The following is a 21,373-nucleotide window of genomic DNA, read 5'->3' as shown; positions in this document are numbered from 1 at the left end:
TACAAAGGAGCCGCTGGCGCCGCGCGGCCCCGCCCTGCCGGGTTGGCTCAGGGGGCAGAGCGCCCGCCCGGCATGCGGGGAGTCAGCGGTTCGAGCCCCGCCTCCGCCGCTCTGCTACCGCGTTGTCCTTTTGCTGCGCGCACAGGTGCGTGTGTGCACACCTGTGTTCCTGAGCACAGCTGTGCCTGTGGAGCTCTGTGTGTGTGTGTGTGTGTGTGAACACCTGTGTTCCTGAGCACAGCTGAACCTGTGGGGGGCTGTGTTTGTGTGCACACCTGTGTTCCTGAGCACAGCTGTGCCTGTGTGTGTGTGTGTGTGCACACCTGTGTTCCCGAGCACAGCTGAGCCTGTGGAGCTGTGTGTGTGCACACCCGTGTTCCTAAGCACAGCTGAGCCTGTGGGAGTGTGTGTGTGTGTGTGTGTGTGTGTGCACACCTGTGTTCCTGAGCACAGCTGTGCCTGTGTGTGTGTGTGCACCTGTGCTCCATTTACACGTGTCTGTGTGCACACCTGTTCTCCGTTTACAAGTGTACATGTACACACCTGTGCTCCGCTTACAGGTGTCCGTGTGCACACCTGTGCTCCGTTTACACGTGTCCGTGTACACACCTGTGCTCCGTTTACAGGTGTAGGTGTGCACACCTGTGCTCCGCTTACAGGTGTAGGTGTGCATACCTGTGCTCCGTTTACACGTGTCCGTGTACACACCTGTGCTCCGCTTACAGGTGTAGGTGTGCATACCTGTGCTCCGTTTACACGTGTCCGTGTACACACCTGTGCTCTGTTTACAGCTGTACATGTACACACCTGTGCTCCATTTACAGGTGAGCACGGACAGGTGTGAAGGTGTCTGGGGGCGTGGCCATGGAGGGGGCGTGGCCAGGGAGGCGGAGCAGCCCCGGCGCCGCCGCGGCCGTTGCCGAGGCGCCGGCCAATAGGCGGCGGCGTTGCTGGGAGGCGGCAGCCAATGGCCGCGCGCGTTGCTGTTGCCGGGCGGCCCGTACCGGCCGTGCCGGGGCCGCCGAGGGCGATGCCGGGGCCGGCCCCGCCGGGCCATGGAGATCCGCTGCGGGGGGCTCCTCTTTAGCTCCCGCTTCGACTCCGGGAACCTGGCGCACGTGGAGCAGGTGCGACCGGCAGAGGCGGGGGGCGGCCCCGCCGCCCGGGCCAACGCGCTCCCCGCCGCCGACTACGAGTTCAACGTGTGGACGCGGCCCGACTGCGCCCAGACCGAGTATGAGAACGGCAACAGGTACTGGCGGGCGGGGGGACCGAGCAGGGGTGGCTCGTACCGTACGGGGGGCGCTGGGGTGGGGCGCTCCCCGGGGAAGGGGCTGGCGGTGTCCGGGAGCGGCTGGTGCGGGGCGAGGGAACGACGGTCGGTGGGTTTGGGGGGCTGAGCAAAGGGGCTGGGGGTGGCCGGGGGATCAGGGTGCCCGGGGAGTGGGCTCGGGGGCTCTGTGCCCTCCCCCTCAGGAAACTAAGCCCTCCCGGGGGACGGACAGGGTTCGACAGGGCCGGATGGGTGGGTGTGTGGTACCGTGTCGGGGTGCCCCTGGAAGGGCGTCCGGAGGGTTGGGGGACGGAGGAGAGGGGCTGGGGGAGCCGGCGGGGTCAGGGGTGCCCTAGGAGGGGGCTCGGGGGGTCTGGTCCCTCCCCGGGGCTCCCGTCAGGGCTGGGTGGATGGGTGGGAGGTGGGGGGGACTCCTCGGGGGACACCCCCGGGCAGGGGCTGAGCCGGCGCTGCTCCTGCCCCCTCCCAGGTCCTGGTTCTACTTCAGCGTGCGCGGGGGGGCCCCGGGGAAGCTGATCAAGCTGCACATCCTGAACATGAACAAGCAGAGCCGGCTGTACGCGCAGGGCATGGCCCCCTTTGTGCGCACCCTGCCCGTGCGCCCGCGCTGGGAGCGCATCCGGCAGCGCCCCAGCTTCCAGGTGGGACACGGGGCGGGGGCGGCTCGGGGGGCGCAGACACCCCTCCTCACCACGGGGTGACCACCGCGCTCTGCTGCAGTGGGGGAGCGGCTGGGCTGTCCCTGACACCCCGGGAGGAAGGGGGTTAATGACAGTCCCTTCCCAGGGCTGTGCAGAGGAAGGCCCGGGGAGCTGGGGCTGGGCACGGGCCACCACGGGGTGTTTTCAGTGGGGGAACACAGAACTACCCCCCGAGTACTCCTGGTGCTTCCCTTCCCCTTCACCATGTGCCAGAAAACAGCTCTTTGTGGCAGCAGGTGCTGCTGCCCCGGGGGGGGGGCACAGCCAAGGGGGCTAGGGGAGCCCTGGGAGGCACAGCCAAGGGGTGGGATTCCCGGGAGGTTCCTTTGGTGTGGGAGGAGCTGCCCAAGGGATTCCTGTGCTGGGTGCTCCTTGCTCCATGTGCTTGCTCCTTGCTCCATGGGGAGGCACTGCCCACCCTCACAGCAGACCCCCTGTTCCATGGAACAGGAGCCAGAGAGAGACATTGAGTCCCAGAATGGCTTGGGCTGAAGGGACCTTAGAGAGCTCATGCCACCCCCTGCCCTGGGCAGGGACACCTTCCACTAGCCCAGGTTGCTCAAAGCCCTGTCCAACCTGTCCCTGAACGCTTCCAGGGATGTGGCATCCCTTCCACCCCCTGGCACGGGATAGGACAGGTGTGGTTTGGCTGGTGGGGCGAGCAGGGAGCCAAAGGCTCTGCAGGGAACAGCCTGGTGTGCCAGGACACCAGGGAGGTGGCTGGGCAGTGGTTCCCACGGGGATAGCCCAGGATGATGCCCGAGAGGGCCAGAAGAGAGGAGTGGGGGCTGTGCTGGGGCGGCCCTGCCTCTGTGCCCAGCCCTGCTCCACGTCCACGGCAGGTGGTGGAGACGCAGTTCGTGCTGTCCTTCGTGCACCGGTTCCTGGAGCACCGCGGGGCCACCACCTACTTCGCCTTCTGCTACCCCTTCTCCTACACCGAGTGCCAGGACATGCTGGCACAGCTGGACGGCCGCTTCCAGGACTGCAGGCACATGTCCCCCAGCAGGTGTGACCCCCACACCCCCTTCCCAGCCCTCATCTCCTTCCCAGCGTGAGTGCTCAGCCGGGAGTCCCCTCGCTCTGGGTGTGGCTGAGGCCCCTCCTCTCCCCACAGCCCCCTGGACTCCGTCTATTACCACCGGGAGCTGCTGTGCCACTCGCTGGACAAGCTGCGCGTGGACCTGCTGACAGTCACCTCGTGCCATGGCATGCAGGAGAAGCGGGAGCCGCGGCTGGACAAGCTCTTCCCAGACACCAGCACGCCCCGGCCACGCCGCTTCACCGGCAAGAGGGTGAGTGGCCGTGCCAGTATTGGGGCTGTGCTGGGCACAGGGGGGTCAGCAGCCCCCACAGTGGCCCCTGTGTTGGTGCCTTGCTGCCACTCTCGTGTCTGTGACCCAAGCTGTGTCGTGTCCCCAAGGGTTGGAGCGTTTGGGTGGAGCGTGGGGAGCAGAGTCCGCGAGGCCCTCCTGCACTGCAGTGTCCCGGGACAGGCAGGGACCCCCCTCACCCCTGTCTGCTTGTCCCCAGGTGTTTTTCCTCAGCAGCAGAGTCCACCCGGGAGAAACCCCCTCCAGCTTTGTCTTCAATGGCTTTCTGGACTTCATCCTGCGGGAGGAGGATCCCCGTGCCCAGATGCTGCGGCGGATGTTTGTCTTTAAGCTCATCCCCATGCTGAACCCCGATGGGGTGGTGCGGGGCCACTACCGGTGAGTGCAGGGCCGGGCTGGGCTCTCCTGCCTGGGAGCCTGCTCCGTGTTTCATGGAATCATGGAGGTGGGAAAAGCCCTCTGAGACCATTGAGTCCAACTGTCCCCCCATGGCCAAGGCCACCAGTAACCCATGTCCCCAACTGCCACATCCACATGCCTGTTAAATCCTTGCAGGGCTGGGGACTCCACCACAGCCCTGGGCAGCTGTGCCAGGACTGGACAGCCCTTTCTGTGAAGCAATTGTTCCCTGTATCCCACCTGACCCTCCCCAGCACAGCCTGAGGCTGTTTCCTCTTGTTCTGTCCCTGTTCCCTGGGAGCAGAGCCCGACCTCCCCCGGTTCCTCCCCTCCTGTCAGGGAGTTGCAGAGCCAGAAGGTCCCCCCTGAGCCTCCTTTTCTCCAGGCTGAGCCCTCCCAGGTCCCTCAGCTGCTCCTGCTGCTCCAACCCCTTCCCCAGCTGCATTCCTTTCTCTAGGATATCACACAGGGCTCTGCCTTGTTGAGGTTCTCAGTGCTCTGGGGCAGCCTCTGCTTGTGAGGGGCAATTTGACTTCTCTACTCCAGGACAGATCCCAGAGTGTTGGCGTTCCGAGGTGAGTTCAGCTCGCCAGGGCGCCCCGGAAGGGTCTCACGTCTCTGCTCTCCCTGCAGAACCGACTCCCGCGGGGTGAACCTGAACCGGCAGTACCTGCACCCCGATCCCGAGCTGCACCCCGCGGTGTACGGGGCCAAAGCCGTGCTGCTCTACCACCACATCCACAGCCGCGTCCTGCCGGGCTCTCCGGACTGGAGGACGTTTGTCTCCCCCCTCAGCACTAGCTCGCTGAGCACAAAATGCCCCAACCCTCCTGCCCCGGACACAGAGGCCGCGCTGTCGGAGCTGAAGAAAGCCAACAACGCGCGGAACTCCCCCGGGGCCTGGTCCCGCCCGGACCGGGACGCGCAGCTGTCAGACAGCACGGACCGGGACGCCTGGATCCTGCCCTCGAGCCACACTGACGAGCACTGTGAGGAGGGGGCACAGAGGCCTCCCTCATCCCCCCTGCCCGAGGCCACGGAGCCCCCCGAGCCCATCGCGCCCCGGGACAGCGGTCTGGCCTACTACGTGGACCTGCACGGCCACGCGTCCAAGCGCGGCTGCTTCATGTACGGAAACAGCTTCAGCGACGAGAACGACCAGGTGAGTCCAGGGCTGCTGGGACCCTCCTGCTGCTCTGCTCCCTCCCCGTGGACCCCAATGCTCCCTCCCACTCCTGGGAGAGGGATACAGAGATCCCTGTCACAGATCCTTCCTTTTCCCTTCCTTCTCCTTTCTTCCTTATTTTACCTTTCCTTCTTTTTCTTCATCTCTTTCCTTCCTTCCTTCTTTCCTTCTCTCCTTTCTTCTTCTTCTCCTCCCCCAGGAGGTCTTAGATTTCCCCCAGGAGCTGGCGTGGGCCAGCAGCAGAGTCACCTTTCTCCCGAGGGATGAGGGTGGGGAAGAGCAGTGCTGGTGGGCTCCCTTCCTCTCCTCCCAACCGGCTGTCAGGAGAGCCCAGTGTGAAGTGGGCAGGGGTGGGCAGCATCCCCTGGGCACAGCTTGAGCTTGTGAGACCCTGGAACTGGAGCAGAGCCAGCCCAGCCAACCCTGGTGAATTCCCACACTTGGCACTGGTCCCCCTGGAGCAGGACAGGCAGCCAAGGGCCTCCCGTCACCCTTGCTTCTCTCCACACTTCACAGGTAGAGAACATGTTGTTCCCCAAACTGATCTCCCTGAACTCACCTCACTTTGACTTCACGGGCTGCAACTTCTCGGAGAAGAACATGTACGCCCGGGACAAGCGGGACGGGCAGTCCAAGGAGGGCAGCGGGCGCGTGGCCATCTACAAGGCCCTGGGCATCATCCACAGGTAGGGCAGCACCATCCAGCCTGGCACTGAGTGCTCGTGCTGGGCATAGGCTTAGGGGAAGGAGGAACCAGCTCCGTAGGACCGCCCTATCCTGCACGGCTCCAGGGTAGGTCGGCAGAGGCCAGGCCTGGCTGTGCCAGGTGCTGCTGTGTTCCTGAGACACAGGCTCAGCCAGGCTCTCCCCCTCCCCCCTCTTCCTGCAGCTGCTCTGGCTTTTCCTCCCTGCTCTTGGATGGCTTTCCAGGGGGAATTCTCCTCTTTCCAAGACATTCATGTCTGTATTGAGCTGTAATTAAGCTAAGTTGCCGTGGGCACAGAATCCCCATGGCTGTGTGTGAGATTCCAGCCTCAGCCCATCTGTGATCCCAGGAGCCCCCTCCCACATGGGATGGGATATTCCTGGCCTGTTTCTATGCTGGGAATACACCCCTGGCAGCCAGACCCACAGAGGGGGCAGATTCTCTCCCTTTCCTTGGTGCTTGCCATGCACTCAGCCCCTGCTCCGTGCCCCAGTCTGGTGGGTCAGGGACCGATCCAGCCACACAGGAACACAGCAGATTGGGCTTGGTACTTTGCTCTGGGCTAGCCCAGAGCAGCCCAGAGTTGATCCAACAGTGACATTCTGAAAGGTGCTGGGAGTGCTCTTGGTGCCCCTGTGGTGCCTCAGGCAAATAGGGATGGAGCTGCTCAGATTTTCCACTGTAGTGACCCTGGAGGTGTCTGTGGCCAGTGCAACAGATGGGAGCCCTCCCAGCCAGCAGCCCCCAGCCCCTCTTCTCCTTCCTGCCCCTGGGAGGGTTTGCTCCGGGACACCTTGGAGGCTGGGAAGAGGCTGTGGCCGTCCACTCCTTGGATTGACATCAGACACTTCCCTTTCTCCATCAGGGACCCCCTATTCTCCATCACTTTCCAGAGGTGATTGAGAGGTCACAGGCACCTCGGCACTTCGGGTGCCACCCTCGGAGCCCCACGAGCTCCATCCCAAGGTTTTGAGGAGTGTCCTCTGACGGCAGGAACGGCCCAGGGGATGGGCCGTTCCTGCCGTCAGAGGACACTCCTCAAAACCTGGTGCTCTCCTGTGCCCCAGCTCCACTGACGTGGCTCTCCCAGAGGGACAACCCAGCCCTGCTGTGGGTCCATGGAGTAACGGGCTCTCCCTTGTGCCCCACAGCTACACCCTGGAGTGCAACTACAACTCGGGGCGCTCGGTGAACAGCATCCCAGGGGCCTGCCATGACAATGGCCGTGCCAGCCCCCCACCCCCACCCGCCTTCCCCTCCCGCTACACCGTGGAGCTCTTTGAACAGGTACAGGGGGTGCAGCTGAGCCGGGAGGGATGAGATCCAGGGGCTGTGCTGGGATTCACGGCTGGGGTTGTTTTTCTCCACGTGCTTTTCTGCCCTGTGCTCTGGGGAGCTGCCCAGTGCACCCCCTCCCCAGTGTCCTCCCTTCTGCTATGTCCTCCCCTGTCCCCATGACCCCCTCACAGGTGCCCCACCCTGCTGTCCCCCCTTCCCTGTGCTCCTGCCCTCCCCAAAACGCCCTGTCCCTGTGGACCCCTCTCCCTCTGTGCCACCCCTCTCCCCACACCCTCCTCTCCCTGTGTGCCCCCCTCAGTGTGCCCTTTGCTGTGCAGGTGGGCCGGGCAGTGGCGGTGGCGGCACTGGACATGGCCGAGTGTAACCCGTGGCCGCGGATCGTGCTGTCAGAGCACACCTGCCTGGGCAACCTGCGGGCCTGGATGCTGAAGCACGTGCGGGGGCTGCGCGGCGCCGGTGGGGGCCCGCGGAGGAGAGAAGGGGTCGGGACCCCCCCCAGGAGCTCCACGTAAGGGCTGGCTGGGGCGAGCGCGGGAGCTGCAGGATAACAGCACTTAGAGATGATAAATGTCCCCAAGTGAGTCACCTGCCAGGGTCACCTGCTCGGCCGGGGCCTGCAGAGCTCCAGGAGCTGCAGGTGTAGGTCCCTCTGCTCCGAGCTGTCGGTGGGGAAAGGGGCAGGGGTGACACTGGTTGGGATTCACCTGGCCCAGTAGCCTGGAAAGTGTCCTTTCTGCATCCCCTCTGGCACTGGACTGGGATGGGAGCGGCTAAGGGATTTTTAGGAGTCTCAGCCTGGAGAAAAGAAGGCTTGGGGGGGCCTTCTCACTCTCTGCAGCAGGGTGGAGAGGGTGGGGTGGATCGAGCTCTGTCCCTGGGGAACAAGGTACAGGACAAGAGGAAGGGACCGGTGGAGGTTCAGGTTGGATATTGGGAACAATTTCTTCATGGAAGGGGCTATCCAGCCCTGGCAGAGCTGCCTAGGAAAGTGGTGGAGTCCCCATGCCTGGAAGGATTTAAAGGCCCTTAAAGGGGAGGTGGGTTAGTAGTGGCCTTACAGTGGTGGGGGAAGAGTTGGACTCGGTGGTCTCAGAGAGCTTTTCCAACCTCAGTGATGCTGTGATTTGGGACTGGAGGTGAGGGAGTGAGAGTCCTGTGACAACACTGCTGGGACAGTGATGTACGACATGGGACACTGGGGCGGCAGCTCTCAGGGGCAGCCTTAGTGACATCCCTGTCCCCAGCTGCTCACCAGTCCCTGGGGAAAAGTCTGGGGCTCTACCAGAGGCGGTGTCTCACCTGCAGCCGCTCCGTGCTCGGGGCTGGGCTGGGACAGTGGGTGGGGGGCACAGAGGGGAACCCCCCTGCCACGTCAGACTGACCCCCATCTCTCACCCCCGCAGTGGGCTGCCCACCTCAGCCTCTGACAACTCCCTGGCCCGCGCCAGGAGCTTCAGCAACGGCACCAGCGGGAGCGGGGGCAGCCAGCAGGACTTCCCCCGGATCCGGGCCTCCCCCAGTTTCACCTTCGGCAGCCCCAGGCCCCCGGCTGCGGCCGTGGCCCCCCCGAGCCCTGCAAGCGATGGCGGCGCCCTGGCCCCGGGCAGAGGTAAGCCGGGCTGGGGACCCCTCACACGCCTGCTCCGGCACCTGCCAAGCTGCTGCACGGGGCCACGGTCCTGAGGGAGCTCGGAGCCAGCCTGACCTGGGCTGGGACAGCGTGACAGTGGGTTTGTGTGGAACTGTGAATGTGAGGGGTTTCGTCCCCATGGGGCAGTCCTGAGCAGGGAGACATGTGGTCCCTCCAGCCCGCCCCACAGTCCTGCAGCCCTGGTTGGACAGGAGCTGCTGCTGCTCCATCGGGATGAGGGGGATCCCAGCCACTGGGGCAGGGGGAGATACCTCCCCTTAAGTGTGGGGCCTGCAGGGCTTCAGGAGAAGCCAGCACAGAAAACCTCTGCTTGACTTCCTGCGGCCCCCAAAGCATTCCAAAGGCCAGTGGGGACACACCAAAGTGCCTTTCCCCTTCCCAGACACTGGCTGGGCAGCACTAGGTTGTGGCCTTGGCTGTGGGGAGGTCGGCTGGCAGGGCTAGCATGAGGCACTGGGGGCTTCCAACACATGGTGAGTCCCCTTGGGTTGATATACTGCAGTGGGGTGCCAAATCCAGGTGAGGTGCTGGCTATGCCCCCATGCTGGTATCCTCGCCATGGGACAGGGGCTCGGGGCCACGGGGGGCATGCAGTGCCAATTCGGGCCCCTCAGGGGTCCAGTGCCTCAGCAGGCCAGCAGGGGAAGCCCCCGAGGCCCCTGCTCCCATCCCCTGCCCCCCAGAGCCAGGGGCAGGGCTGCCTGTGTGACTGGGTGTGCCTGAAGCTGTGCTTGTGTCGAGCTCTGTGTTCCGTCGTGTCGTCCTCGGGGTTTGCTGCCCAGCCCTCTGTCGTGACTGTGTCTTGTCTGCCATGAGAACGTGGTGGGAGGAAATAAAAGGCTGATGTTCTCATGGGCACGGTGTTCCGTCTGTTCCTTTGGCCGGGCCCACCCGGAGTGTCCCCGAGCCCCATCCCTGGCTGCGGGGAGTGGGCACAGTGGGGGGCACGAGCAGGAACAGACTGGGGTGCAGGAGTAGAGCCTAGCTCAGGGGGATGGATTGGGTGGGAATGTCCTGCCTCCCTGGCCCATGAGCCCCTCAGGCACAGCCTCCTCCAGCACAGGGAGCCATGCCCAGCAGAGCGAGTGTCCCATGGGACACTGCGTGCTCGTGCTGCCTGGCACTGGGACTGGGACCCAACTCTTCTTCCTCTGCCCTGGCATCAGCTTGACCTGTTCCCCACCTGGTCCCCAGGTCCCCTGCTCCAGCTTCCAGCAGCTCTCCCGCCGCCTCATCGCACAGTGCTGCTGCTCTCCACGTGCGAGGGTCTGCACTGCCAGGTCTGCACAGGGATCACGGTCTGGGGATGCTTTGACCACCTGGCTTTGCCTTCCGAGCCCTGCACTGGTGCCATCTCCCCAGCTGTGCCATCCCAGCCTCTGCTTCCCAGGCAGCTGGGAAGGAACCAGGAATGCTCAGAACCTGTGATGGGGCGGGAGCTGGATGGCACAGGGTGAAGATCCTGTTACCCTGGTCTTGTCCCATCCTTCCACTTCCTTCCTAGTTCCCTCTCCAGCCTGGCCCCACCCCAGGGAGATCAGTGTGCCAGGTCTCTGCCAGACCCCCAGTGACTCCCCTTGGCTGCTGCTGGCCTTTGCTGGCTGGGGTTGGTCACCAAATTGTGCTGTTTTGGCCCAGGTGCAGTCAGCTGTTGCTTTTCAGTACCTCCTGCTGGTACCACTGACTTTGGCATATCCTGCCCAGCACAGGCTCCTGCTTGCAGGGTCCCATTTGCTGCACAGTCTGTGGCTGTTCACAGTTACCTTGGCTGTTGGACACTTTGTCCAACCCCCAGGGAACACCGCCCTGGATTCATCCCAGTGGGCAGCACAGCCTCCCTGCTACTTGCTTGCTTCCCCAGTGGGAGGAGGAGAGAACTTCTGGGTTGGGATAAAGACAGTTTAACTGGGAGAGCCGAAACTGGGAGCAGAGCTGAGGTGACCCGGGTGTTTCCTCAGCACTGCCAACCATAGCCAGGTCTCTAAAGGCCCCCCCTTTCTCCCACCCAGCTTCCCTGGCTGAGCAGGTGTCTCATGCTCCAGGACATCCCCAGGTCCTCATTGCCAGCCAGGCCTGGCCAGCACAGTCACACCAGTGCCACAGGAGACCAGGCTGGAAACTTGGCTGGAGCCAGGGGCAGTGATTTGTGGACCACCAGGCCTGGCTGGAGGTAGAGCCCCTTGCACCAGCAGGGCTGGGATTGAGCTCTGTGCCCATCACATCCTCCCTCTGGCACTGGCCACTGCCAGAATGGCACTCAGTGTCAGGCTGTGCAGGGGGGCCTGGCCCTGGCAAGGCTGGCAGGGAAGGGGACTCTGTGTGGCCACTGCCACTGTGGGGAACGGTGTCACCAGGCTGTGCAAATGTGCCCTGCAATGGCTCCGTGCCCCCAGGGCGGGCAACGCCCCCACTGTGGCACACAGCTCCTCACCCACGGGCTGAGCTCTGTCTCCTCTGTCATGCAGGGACCCTGCCTGCGGGCACCCATGTAATGCCACGCACCAGCCACGGACCACGGGAGGCCCAGCGAGGTGTGGGAGAGCTCCAGAGCACGGCACTGCTGCAGGTACTGGGGTCACTGCAGGACAGGGACCCAGGACTGCCCCATGGCTCTGCCAGCCGGGCCTGGGGGTGCCTGGGGCAACACCTTTGGGGGAACACCTCTGTGGGGCTGCCCCTGGGGCTGGGAGCCCCCCAGCTGTGGGGCTTTGCCAGGCGTTTCTGCCCTAAGTGGCTTTCTCCGGACACCCCAGGGGCACGGGCCCAGCTCTGTGCAGCACCCACAGCCCCAGGGAGCTCCTGTACAGCTGGGGACAAAGACCCCTCCTGGCACCAACCTTCTTCTCCCCTGTGCCCGCCTACCACAGGTGCTCCCGATGAAGCTGAACGCCCGGACAGCCCCAGAGCGGCCCGGGTAGGTGCTGTGGTGTGGTGGGAGCCCTGAGCGAAGCCCCCGTCAGGCGGGGGTGGCCGGAGCCCTGACACCATCAGGCCCGAGGCTGTCGGTGCGCGAGGGCCCCCCGGGAGCCCCGTGCCCTGCTGACCCCGGTCTCTGTCCTGCAGGGCTCTGCCCGGAGGCCCCCGTGCCCCCCGGGGGGGTGCTGAGCGCCGAGGAATCCTTCCCGTGCCGGGGCAGGGGCCCGCGGCCCCAGGTCCGGCCCCGCGGCTCCGGGGGGCTGCGGCGCAGGCGGGGGGCCCCTGGCCCTGCTCGGCCCCGTGCCGGCCGCACCCGGGCAAGGGCTGCGGCGCTGGGGACAGGGCTGCGGCCCCGCCGGCCCCGCCCGCCCCGCTGTGCCCCACAGCGGCCCCCGCCCACCGGCCCGCTCTGGCCCAGCTGCTGCCGGCAGCCCCTCTCCTGCTGCGCTGAGCCCCAGCCCGGGGGCTCCCCCTGCGCCCGCCCCGGCCCTCCCCGCGGGCCTGGCCGAGGGGCCCGGGACTTTTATGACGTCACACTGTTTCGTCTTGTATCATCGTGTTTTCTTTAAAACTGGTTTGGAATAAGCTCGGCCTCGCGAATTCCGGGGCCCCGCGCCCAGCGCGGCCGGGGCATCGCGTGCAGCGCGGCGGGACGGAGGGCGGGCGCTGCCGGGGCTCTCAGGGGTCTCCTCACTCCTGCTTCTTGGGGTTGTTCACGGCCACGTAGTGGTACAGCACGACCAGGAGGAACAGCGAGACGCCCAACATGTTGGCAAAGATGGCGAGCTGCACGTCCGTGATCATCCTGCGGAGAGACACGCGCTGGCACCGCGGGGGGACCCCGCCCCGCTGCGAGCCCCTCGCCCCCGCCGCGGGCCGCTCCCGCCGAGCACACCTGCGGTCCGTGTTCCCTCCCGGTGTCCCCCGGTGTCCCCTCCCAGTGTCCCCCGGTGTCCCCTCCCGGTGTCCCCCCCGGTGTCCCCCCCGCTCACGCTCCGGCCCCGCCGCTCCGACACGTCTGCCTGCGCCGCGCGCCACTTCCGGCCGCGGGGCACGGCGGGAGGGGCGTGGCCTGGCTGTGAAGTCATTGCTATGTGGTGATGTGACGTCACCGTACCCGAGGTCGCGATTACGTCACTGCTACCGGGGGCGGGGCTCTTGGCGGGGCGGGGCCTTCCTCTCTGGCCCCGCCCCCTCGGGCGCTCCCCGCCCCCTGGCGGCCGCGGCTGCTCCTTCTCCATACAAGGCGCGGCGCGAGGCGAGGGGCAGGGCCACGGCGGGGGGCGGGGCGGGCGAGCCCCTGGGCGGCCCCCGCTAATTAGCGCTAATGGCACTAATGACAGCTCATTACAGCTGATGACAGCGGGCAGGGCCGCAGGGCTGGGGCGGGACGGGCTGCACTGGGACGTATTGGGGCATACTGGGATGTGCTGGGCTGTACCGGGGTGTACTGGGGGGTAGTGAGGGATACTGGGCTGTGTACTGGGCGGGGGTGTACTGCGGTGTGCTAGGACGTACTGGATGTGGTAGGATGTATCGAGGTGTACTGGGGCATACCGGGCTGCGTGCAGGATGGGCCGCAGCCGGGGGGTCTCAGCAGTGAGTCCCCCCAGGGTCCTGCCCCCAGCCCGGTCACCATCCCTGCGCCCCCCGGCTGTCCTGGGGCAGAGCGGGACCCCTACTGACTGTCCCTGCTCGGCCGCAAGTCCCTTGGAGTCCGCTTGGACACGGCAGGGCCTCGGCCCCCCACAGCCCTCTAAGACCCCCCACAGCCCTCCACGGCCTCTGAGGGACAGAGGAGGTGACACCGACCCCTTGGGGACTGCCCACGGCTGGACCCTGGCCAAACCCAGCCCCGTGTCCCCCACCCCCGCGTCCCCCTTCCCCCATGTCCCTTTCCCCGTCCCCTCCCCCCTCCAGCTGCCGGCAGCTGTTTGTGCTTAACCCACGCTCGCAGCTCCCCGAGGGCGAGGGGTTCCCGCGCCTTGACGTCACCGTGGGGCCGGGGCCAAGGCGTGATGTCACCGGGAGGTCGTGACGTCACCACGCGGTTCGGGGAAGCCATGGCGTCACCGCAGGTCCAGGACCACCGCGGCTCTGGGTGGTCGCTCCAGCGCCCCAGTGTCCCCAACGCGGTGTCAGGGTTGGGCCGGGGGCGCGGGGCAGCTCCCGGCTCGGCACCGGGATGCGTAACCTGGCACGGGGACCCAGGGACACGGGCACGCAGGGACGTGGCAGTGCTGGATGCGATGCAGGGACCTGCCGCGGCTGTGCCCGGGGCAGGGGTGCGGGGCGAGGGCAGCAGTGGCCGAGGGGACGCGGGGCACCGTGCGAGGTGGTGCCGGTGGCAGAGCGGTGGCGGTGCTGATGCCGCAGCGGTAGCCCCGCCGCCCCGCTGGCCGCCCGCGCCCTGGCCCCCTGCCCGGCCCCTCTGGCTGCCCCGGCTCGGCCTAACGAGGAGCAGATGTGGCGGCGGCGGGGCCGGCGGGGCCGCGGTGCCCGGCGCGGCCGGGGCGGGGGCGACGGTGGGCAGGAAGCGGGGGGCCCCGGGGACCCCGCCGGCGGGCAGCGGCGGCGGGGCGGCCCTGGCGGCGAGGGGCTGGCCGAGGGGCGGCCGGGGGGAGGGCAGAGCCGAGCCGTGCCGAGCCGAGCCGCCCAGAGCCGCGGAGCCGCGACGGGACACCCCATGCGCTCCTGAGCCGCGCCGGACCGGGCTGAGAGAGCCGAGTGGAGCCGCCCCAGCCCAGCATGGCCCCCTGGCTCTGGCCGTGCCTCCTGGCCGCACAGGCCCTGGCCGCCAACTTTCCCCCCCGGTACAGCCTCTACACCGGCGGGGCCGCCCCGCTCGCCCCCGGCGCGGCCGCGGCCCACAGCGGTGCCCGGGCCGCCGGCCGGCACAGGTAGGAGCCGAGAGCACCGGGACGCACCGGGGGGACAGGGGAGGCAGCGGGGGCACTGGGGGCAGCCCCCACCCCGACGCCGCGGGGACCCCGGCACCGGCCGGGCACCGGCACGTGCCACGTCCAGCCCGGGGGGCGGCGGGAGCGGCGGCGGAGGCGGCTGTGCCGGGGGCTCTCCTGACTCGGGGGTCACCCCTGGCCCTGCGGCCGGTGGGCAGCGGGCACACGTGGAGGGCGGGGGCCGGTGCCGCGGCGCGGGGATCCCGGGATGGTCCCGCCTCGGCATCCACGCGGGGGTCAGCGCTGCCGGGAGAGGAGGAGAGGCCCGGACCCACACCATCGCCATCCCCGTCCCATCCCGTGCCGTGGGCAGTGCGGGGCGGCCGTGGGGCAGCCTGTGCCTGCGGGTCGGGGCGCTGGAAGGGCGCAGGGCTGGGGGCGGCCCCCACGCTGGGATGGGGTCACACACCGCGGCCACATCGGCGCCGCAGCTGCGCGGCCGCAGGGCTGGAGCTGCCCCGGCCCCAGGGCGGCCCCGGCGGGTGGCAGGACATGGCCCGTACCTGGGGAGGGGGGTCGTGGGTCGGGCTCTCCCAGCTCTCTGGTGGGGCACGGACACGGCTGAGCCTCTACCTGCGGCTTTGGGGGCTCAGCGGGGCCTTCCCACGGGTGGGCGGGTGCAGCGCCCCATCTCCGTGGCTCGCGGGTACGGGGGTGTCCCCACGTCCTGCCCTTTCAGGGGGACTCCGGTCCCATCCCACTCCTGGGATGGGGACAGCCCCGGGGCGGGGCGGTGGGATCCCAGAGCAGCCCGGGGCTCCCAGGGCCCCGCGGGTGCGGGGCTGGGAAGGGAAGGGGGGAGGCGAGGAGGGGCCGTCGGTCGGCGCAGGAATTCCCGGCGGCCCCCGGGGAGGAGCTGGAATCCAGCCGGGGCCTGAGGGGAACCAGCCGGGCTGACGGGAACCGGCCGCCGCATCGGGGCCCCGCGGCGGGGTCCCAGGGCCGGGGGCCGCTCCCCGGGGAACTGCTGGGGGACTGCTCAAGTGGGGTCGGGGGGCCGGGCTGGGCCCCGGGCTCGGACCATATAAGGCTGCGACCGGGACAGGATGGAGCCCCATGCCCTGGGGCTGGGGTCCCTGCAGCATGTGGGGCTGGGCCGGGCCGGGGATCTGCACCTCAAGCAGGGATCCCCACAGTCTGTGTGTGGGTTGGAGTCCCAGTGTGTGACTGCCCCAGGTGCTCCTGCCCCCCCGGCACAGAGGGGACAGGGGACACAAGGGTAGTGATGGGGAGGATGTAAGTTGCCTGTACGCATACCAGGCAGCGTGGGAGCCACAGCACAGTGTGATAGGGTGTCAGCACCCCACTCCTGGCAAAGCCCCCATCCCCACAGGGCTCCCGGGGGCTGCCCCATGGTCAGGTGCTGCAGCTGCTCCTGTGAGGTTGCCAGGCAGGGAAGAGGGGCTGCGGGAGGGCAGGATCCGGCCCATTAACCTGCCGCACTGTGCCGTGACGGTGCTACCGGTGGGGCTGGTTGGGCGAGCACAGGAGAGTGCCGGGGGATCCAGGGTGTGCTCAGGGGGTCAGGTTGTGTTGGGGCACCAGCATGTGCCCAGGGATCCGGTTTGTGCCCAGGGATCTGGTGTGTGCCCAGCGGAACCAGGCTTTGCTGGGGAATCCAGGGTGTGCTGGGGATGCCTGGGGCAGGGGCTGATGCTGGGGCTGATGCTGGGTCTCTGCCAGGGCACTGCCTGGTGCCTGCTCTGTGCTGGGACAGTGCCTGGTGTGTGCTGGGATGATGCCAGGTCCATGCTAGTGCCTGCTCTGTACCAGGATAATGCCAGAGCTGTGCTGGGATGATGCTCGGTGTGTGCCAGGACCATGCCAGGTCTATCTCTGGACAATGCCCGGTGTGTGCCAGGATGATGCCTGGTGCTGGCGTGTTCCAGGTGTGTGCTCTGACCCCTTCCCTCCGGCAGGAACTGGTGTGCCTACGTGGTGACACGCAGTGTGAGCTGTGTGGTGGAGGACGGCGTTGAGAGCTTCATCAAGCCGGACTATCAGCCCTGCCCCTGGGGGCAGCTCCAGTGCCCCCGGGTCCTGGCGTGAGTGGGGCTGGGATGGGGCTCAGGGTCTCCAGGGGGCTCGTGGGCCCTGGCAGGCCAGCACAGAGCCGGGGCTGACCACGGCTGTGCTGCCGCCACTCGTGTTTACCCGCCCCAGGGTCGTGTTTACTTTTGCGCAAGAGCCACTGGCCTCAAGTGGTGCCGGGGTTGACAGCCTCTGTCCCCCCAGCCACGCAGAGCCAGGACCCTGGGACACCATGCAGCTTTTCGGGCCAGTGATGGGGTGATACCGGTGTTGGGGTGATGCTGGGGATAGGGTGATGCTGGTGACAGGGTGCCAGAGCCGGGCAGGGGCAGGGACAGCCCCCCTGGCTGCCGGCTGTTGAGCAAGACACAGGAGCCGCTGGGTCAAGCCGCAGCCCGTGCTGGGTTTGGCTCCCTGGGGCAGCCCCACACCCCTCCCGGGACCCCCCAAACTCCCTGTCCCCTCCACCCACAGGTACCGCAGCTTCCTGCGGCCCCGCTATAAGGTGGCCCAGCGGACGGTGTCGGAGCTGGCCTGGCGCTGCTGCCAGGGATACTCGGGCCCAGACTGCACCGAGGGACCCGCCCCAGCGTCCCCCCAGCCCACCGGCCGCCCCCCGCCCCGGCCCGGCCACCCCACACTCTCCGGCTTCGGCAACCCCCTCAGCGGCCTGGGGGGTGAAGGTAGTGCTGGGGCAGGAGGATGGGGTGGTGGAGGGACGCGGTGGCAGGGGATGCAGTGTCGGGGGTGGCACCCTGACACGCTGGCGGTGCGTGGCAGGCGGCGGGGACGCGGAGAAGGTGCGGCGGCTGGAGGAGCAGGTGCGGCGGCTGAGCGAGCAGGTGGAGGAGCTGCGTGCCGGGCAGGAGCCACCGCCCCGGGCGGCGGAGGGGCGCCCCGGGGGCGAGCAGCCGGCCGACGCGGCCGCCCCCGCCGAGGTGCGGGAGGCGCTCAGCCACGTCCAGAAGCGGCTGGAAGAGCTGGAGACCCGCCTGCGCCGCACCGAGGGCGGCCGGGAAGGCCCGGGGACGCCGGGGGGCCCGGGGATCGCGTCACTGCGCGACCTGGAGCGGCGGCTGCAGGAGCTGTGCGCCGCCTGCACGATCGGCACCGAGGGGCTGCGGCGGCAGGCGGCCGAGGACCGGGACCGCATGCGGGCGCTGGAGAAGCTGGTGGGCTCGGTGGACCAGCGCAACCGGGATGCGGTGGAGTCGGTGCAGCGGCACATCAGCAGCCTGAGCAGCCGCCTGGCCCCTGTCCCCCCTGCCCCGCCACCCCCGGACGTGCTCCGGCGCCTGGCAGAGCTGGAGCGGCGGCTGGAGGGGCTGCCGGGGCTGGCGGCGGGGCCGGGGCAGGGGCCGGTGCTGGCGCGACGGCTGACGGAGCTGGAGGGGCGGCTGAACGCCTCCCGCGCCGGCCCGTGGCCCTCCGAGCCCGAGGGGCGGCCGGGAGGGCTGCCGGCGCGCCTGGCCAACCTCAGCCGGGCGGTGGAGGGGCTGGCGGCCAGCGGGGCTCAGCGCGGCGCCCGCCTGGACGAGCTCGAGGGGCTGCTGGCTCGCTGCAGCCAGCCCTGCCCGGGGCACGGCGGGGAGCTCGGCCCCCGCCCCCGGCAGCCGCAGGACACCGAAGGGCTCCGTGGGGACGGGCTGGCCGGGACCCTGGGGGGGCTGCTGGGGGCACAGGGAGAGGTGCTGGTCGAGGAGCTGGAGGAACTCCGCAACCGGACGGGGCGGCTGGAGGCGGCGCTGGAGGGGCTGAGCGGTGACCCCTGCGCCCGGCCCTGTGTCCCACCGCCCCCCCGGGAGCCAGAGCAGCTCCAGCCCGACCCCACGGATCTGGGGGAGCTGGAGGCACCACTGGAGGGGTTCGGCGTCTTCGGGGGTACGTCGCCCTCGGAGCTGCGGGAGCTGCGGGGGGAGCTGGCGGCGGCACTGCGGGCCCTGAGCGGCCTCAACACCACGGTGGAGGGGCTGCAGGACGCGCTGGATCAGCAGGATGCCCGGCAGCGCCAGCTGGGCTCCGTCACCGACCGTGTGGTGGCCGAGCTGGACCAGGCGGCGGCGGCGGCGGCGGCACGGCAGGCCGAGAGCGAGGAGCGGCTGGAGGCTCTGGCGCGGGAGCTGGCGCGGGCCGGGGGCTGCCCCGCGGGGCTGGAGCCGCGCGTGGCCAAGCTGGAGGGGATCTGCGAGCAGCTGGAGGCGGTGGCCGGGGGTCTGCGGGGCGTCCGCGAGGGTCTGGGCCGGCACGTGGCCGGGCTGTGGGGGGCCGTGCGGGACCTGAACGCCACGGCCCGCACCCAGGCAGCGCTGCTGGAGAAGGCGCTGGAGCTGCCGCCCCGGCTGGGCGCCCTCAACGCCAGCCTGGGCCACCTGCGCGGGGAGCTGAACCGCCTGGCACAGCTGGAGCGCCACGGTGCGTGGGCACGGGGGGACTCACGGGGGTGTGGGGCTGTGGGGACGTGGGAGGACATGCGGCGCTGTGGGAGACATAGGTCTGTGGGGACACTGCTCATCGTGGGCCCGAGGGGCTGCAGGGATGGGGGCACGTGGGGCATCACGGGCACTGCAGAGGGACAGGGCATGCCGGGACTGTGGGGACACGGGGGGACATGGGGCTTCACAGGGGTGCACAGATGTGGGAACGGTGGTGGAGGTGTGGGGACACGGGGACGTGGAGTCACCAGGGAGCGTGACAGTGGGGTGTGGGGACACAGGTGCATGGTCAGGGGGTGCTGGGGTGTGGGGACACAAGGCCACAGAAGGAGCTGAGCCTTGGGGTTGCACTGTGTGGGGACAAGGGGACACCAGTCATGGGAACATGGGGATATCACACATGGGACACCAGCTATGGGGCTGTGGGGTGAGGAAAAGGGCTATCTATGGGGCCAGGGTAGCTCTAACCCTCTCTTGTCTCCAGGTCCCCCTGGCCCCCCTGGACCTGCTGGCCCCATGGGTGAGACAGGCCCTCGTGGCCCACCTGGGCCTCCTGGAAAGGATGGAGAACAGGGTTCCATGGGCCCCCCTGGTAAGGATGAACCCGCTTCGTGTGCCCTGATGCACCAGGGGGGCAGTGCTGGCATGGCTGGACCCTGTGCCTGGGGGTCCTGCCCCAAGTCAGCTCTGCAGCCCCTCCTCATCTTTTCCCCCAGGGCTGCCTGGAGAGAGAGGTAGGGCTGGGGCTGAGGGGCTTAGGGTGCAGGGGGGCATGGGGGGCTAGGGGGAGAGGACATGGGGCTGGACGCTTGGGGCAGATGTGGGGAGCTGAGTGGGACTGGAAGGGGAGCAGGGGGTGTCTGGGTTGGCATGGGAGGGCACTTGGCAGCTGGGGAGCAGGGGGGTTGGGGCACTGCGGGGGCACGGGGTCAAGGGGTTGCATGGACACAGTGAAGGGGGAGCGGGGGCTGCATCTGCTGGGCTGGGGGGCAGAGGGTACAGGGTGGCAAGGGGTGCCCCGGGGGCAGGGACACAGGTGTGCCCTATCCTGACACGATGCCCAGGCGAGGTCGGGGAGCCAGGCTCGGTGCCCCGAGTCGCCTTCTCGGCCGCCCTGAGCACCCAGCGCACGGAGCCGGGCACCGTCCCCTTCGACCAGGTGCTGCTCAATGATGGTGGTGCCTACGACCCCGAGACAGGTGAGAGCCCACGGCACGGCCGGGCGGGGGCACGGGGCTCTGTGGGGTTGCTTTGGGGTGGTGGAGGTTACAGTGGGGGCTCTGCTGTGCGAGGGGGCTGCACAGTCCCAGGGGGATGCGATGCCAGGTGTGATGGTGGCTGGGAGCTCCCAGGGGGTGTTGTGCCCGTCCCAGGGTGTGCCGCTGGCCATGGGGTGCTGCGGGGGATCCAGGGGTGCAGAGCCTACTCTGGGGGCACTGGGGATCCCTGGGCGTCCCTGATCCCCTCCTCCTGCCACAGGCACGTTCACGGCGCCAGTGCCCGGGCGGTACTTGGTGAGCGCGGTGCTGACAGGGCACCGGGGCGAGGGGCTGGAGGCCGTCCTGTCCCGCTCCGGCCACGGCATCGCCCGCCTGGACTCGGCCGGATTCCAGCCCGAGGGGCTGGAGAAGGGGCCGGTGGCCGCGCAGGCCCCCAGCCCCGGTGCCCTTGGCGTCTTCAGCCTCCTGCTGCCGCTGGCAGCCGGCGAGACCCTGTGCGTGGAGCTGGTGTCGGGGCGCTTGGCCCACGCGCCCGACGAGCCCCTCACCACCTTCAGCGCCGCCCTGCTCTACGACGCCGACGAGCCCTAGAGCCGCCGGGCCCCCGGCAGGGGCACAGCCGGGCCGGGGGGTCCCCACACCCCCACGGGACCCCCCCCACTCGCCCCCTTATTTATCAGCACCCCCAGCCCTCGCTGCCCCACCGTCACACATCCCCACCCCACACCTCCCACCCCGGCCCCCACGCCGCCCCCCGGCCCCCACTGCCCCCCCAATAAAGACGCGGCACCGGGTTTTGTACCCGCGGCTCTGGCTCCGTCCCTCGCCCCCAGGGGGAAGGTGCAGAGAAGGGGCTGGTCCCTGTCAGGGGTCACCGTGATCCCACCTGCCCTGTGGCACCATGAGGCCCAGCAGGGCTGTCCCTGTGTCCAGAGGGGAGGGGGTTCAGGGTGGGAGTGAAGGGGGCTCCTGGCTGTTCTGGGCATGGTGTGACTGGGACGGGCTCGGGTTCTGACAGGACTGGTGGGTGCCAGCACCTTCCAGGTGTTGGAGCCGTGTCCTGGTGCTGGGGCACCCTCTGGTGCACCCCTCACCCCACGTGGTGGGTGTGCTGGCAGGAGATTGGAGCTGGTGGTACCTGTCTTGGGGGGCCCTACAGTTCCACTTGTTGCTGAATCCACCCCTGGGGGTGGTCTCACCCCCTGCCGTGGGGGCTGCTGTGGGGTACTCTGTTTCTCCACATC

At 68.3% G+C, this 21,373-nt stretch overlaps 3 protein-coding genes across 5 annotated transcripts; 2 read left to right on the top strand and 1 right to left on the bottom strand.

The window, feature by feature from the left end:
* Positions 1-699: 699 nt before the first annotated feature.
* AGBL5 (AGBL carboxypeptidase 5) lies at positions 700-12,021 on the top strand. 3 transcript variants are annotated; one of them, XM_050330852.1, is made up of 13 exons: positions 1,019-1,252; positions 1,764-1,935; positions 2,838-3,004; positions 3,113-3,290; positions 3,529-3,707; positions 4,362-4,890; positions 5,431-5,600; positions 6,772-6,907; positions 7,237-7,427; positions 8,323-8,528; positions 11,036-11,136; positions 11,324-11,484; positions 11,634-12,021. In XM_050330852.1, exons 1-13 carry the CDS (start codon positions 1,056-1,058, stop codon positions 11,935-11,937), a joined length of 2,691 nt encoding a protein of 896 aa, XP_050186809.1. In that variant the 5' UTR covers positions 1,019-1,055; the 3' UTR covers positions 11,938-12,021. The 3 variants fall into 3 exon arrangements, 2 of the variants coding, with proteins under 2 accessions (XP_050186809.1, XP_050186810.1); XM_050330853.1 differs by having other exon boundaries at positions 1,021-1,252; positions 11,438-11,484; positions 11,634-12,018; XR_007630744.1 differs by lacking the exons at positions 11,036-11,136; positions 11,324-11,484; positions 11,634-12,021 and having other exon boundaries at positions 700-1,252; positions 7,237-7,496; positions 8,323-8,462.
* A 4-nt stretch (positions 12,022-12,025) lies between these two features.
* OST4 (oligosaccharyltransferase complex subunit 4, non-catalytic) lies at positions 12,026-12,570 on the bottom strand. Its single transcript, XM_050330887.1, has 2 exons — positions 12,479-12,570; positions 12,026-12,291 (listed from the first exon to the last, which is right to left on the bottom strand). Exon 2 carries the CDS (start codon positions 12,288-12,290, stop codon positions 12,177-12,179), a length of 114 nt encoding a protein of 37 aa, XP_050186844.1. The 5' UTR covers position 12,291; positions 12,479-12,570; the 3' UTR covers positions 12,026-12,176.
* Positions 12,571-14,087: 1,517 nt separating this feature from the next.
* On the top strand, positions 14,088-20,961 carry EMILIN1 (elastin microfibril interfacer 1). The gene is made up of 8 exons (XM_050330851.1): positions 14,088-14,386; positions 16,366-16,491; positions 16,952-17,160; positions 17,258-18,889; positions 19,394-19,501; positions 19,626-19,643; positions 19,974-20,108; positions 20,389-20,961. The coding sequence occupies exons 1-8, from the start codon at positions 14,235-14,237 to the stop codon at positions 20,718-20,720; spliced, it is 2,712 nt and encodes a 903-aa protein (XP_050186808.1). The 5' UTR covers positions 14,088-14,234; the 3' UTR covers positions 20,721-20,961.
* The last annotated feature ends 412 nt before the right edge of the window (positions 20,962-21,373 follow it).

Source organism: Myiozetetes cayanensis, unplaced genomic scaffold (genome assembly GCF_022539395.1).
Source record: "Myiozetetes cayanensis isolate MyiCay16 unplaced genomic scaffold, myiCay2020 scf45, whole genome shotgun sequence".
In the NCBI taxonomy this organism is placed as follows: Eukaryota; Metazoa; Chordata; class Aves; order Passeriformes; family Tyrannidae; genus Myiozetetes; species Myiozetetes cayanensis.
Note: the sequence above shows the minus strand (reverse complement) of the source record. Positions and strands in the feature narration are given on the sequence as shown.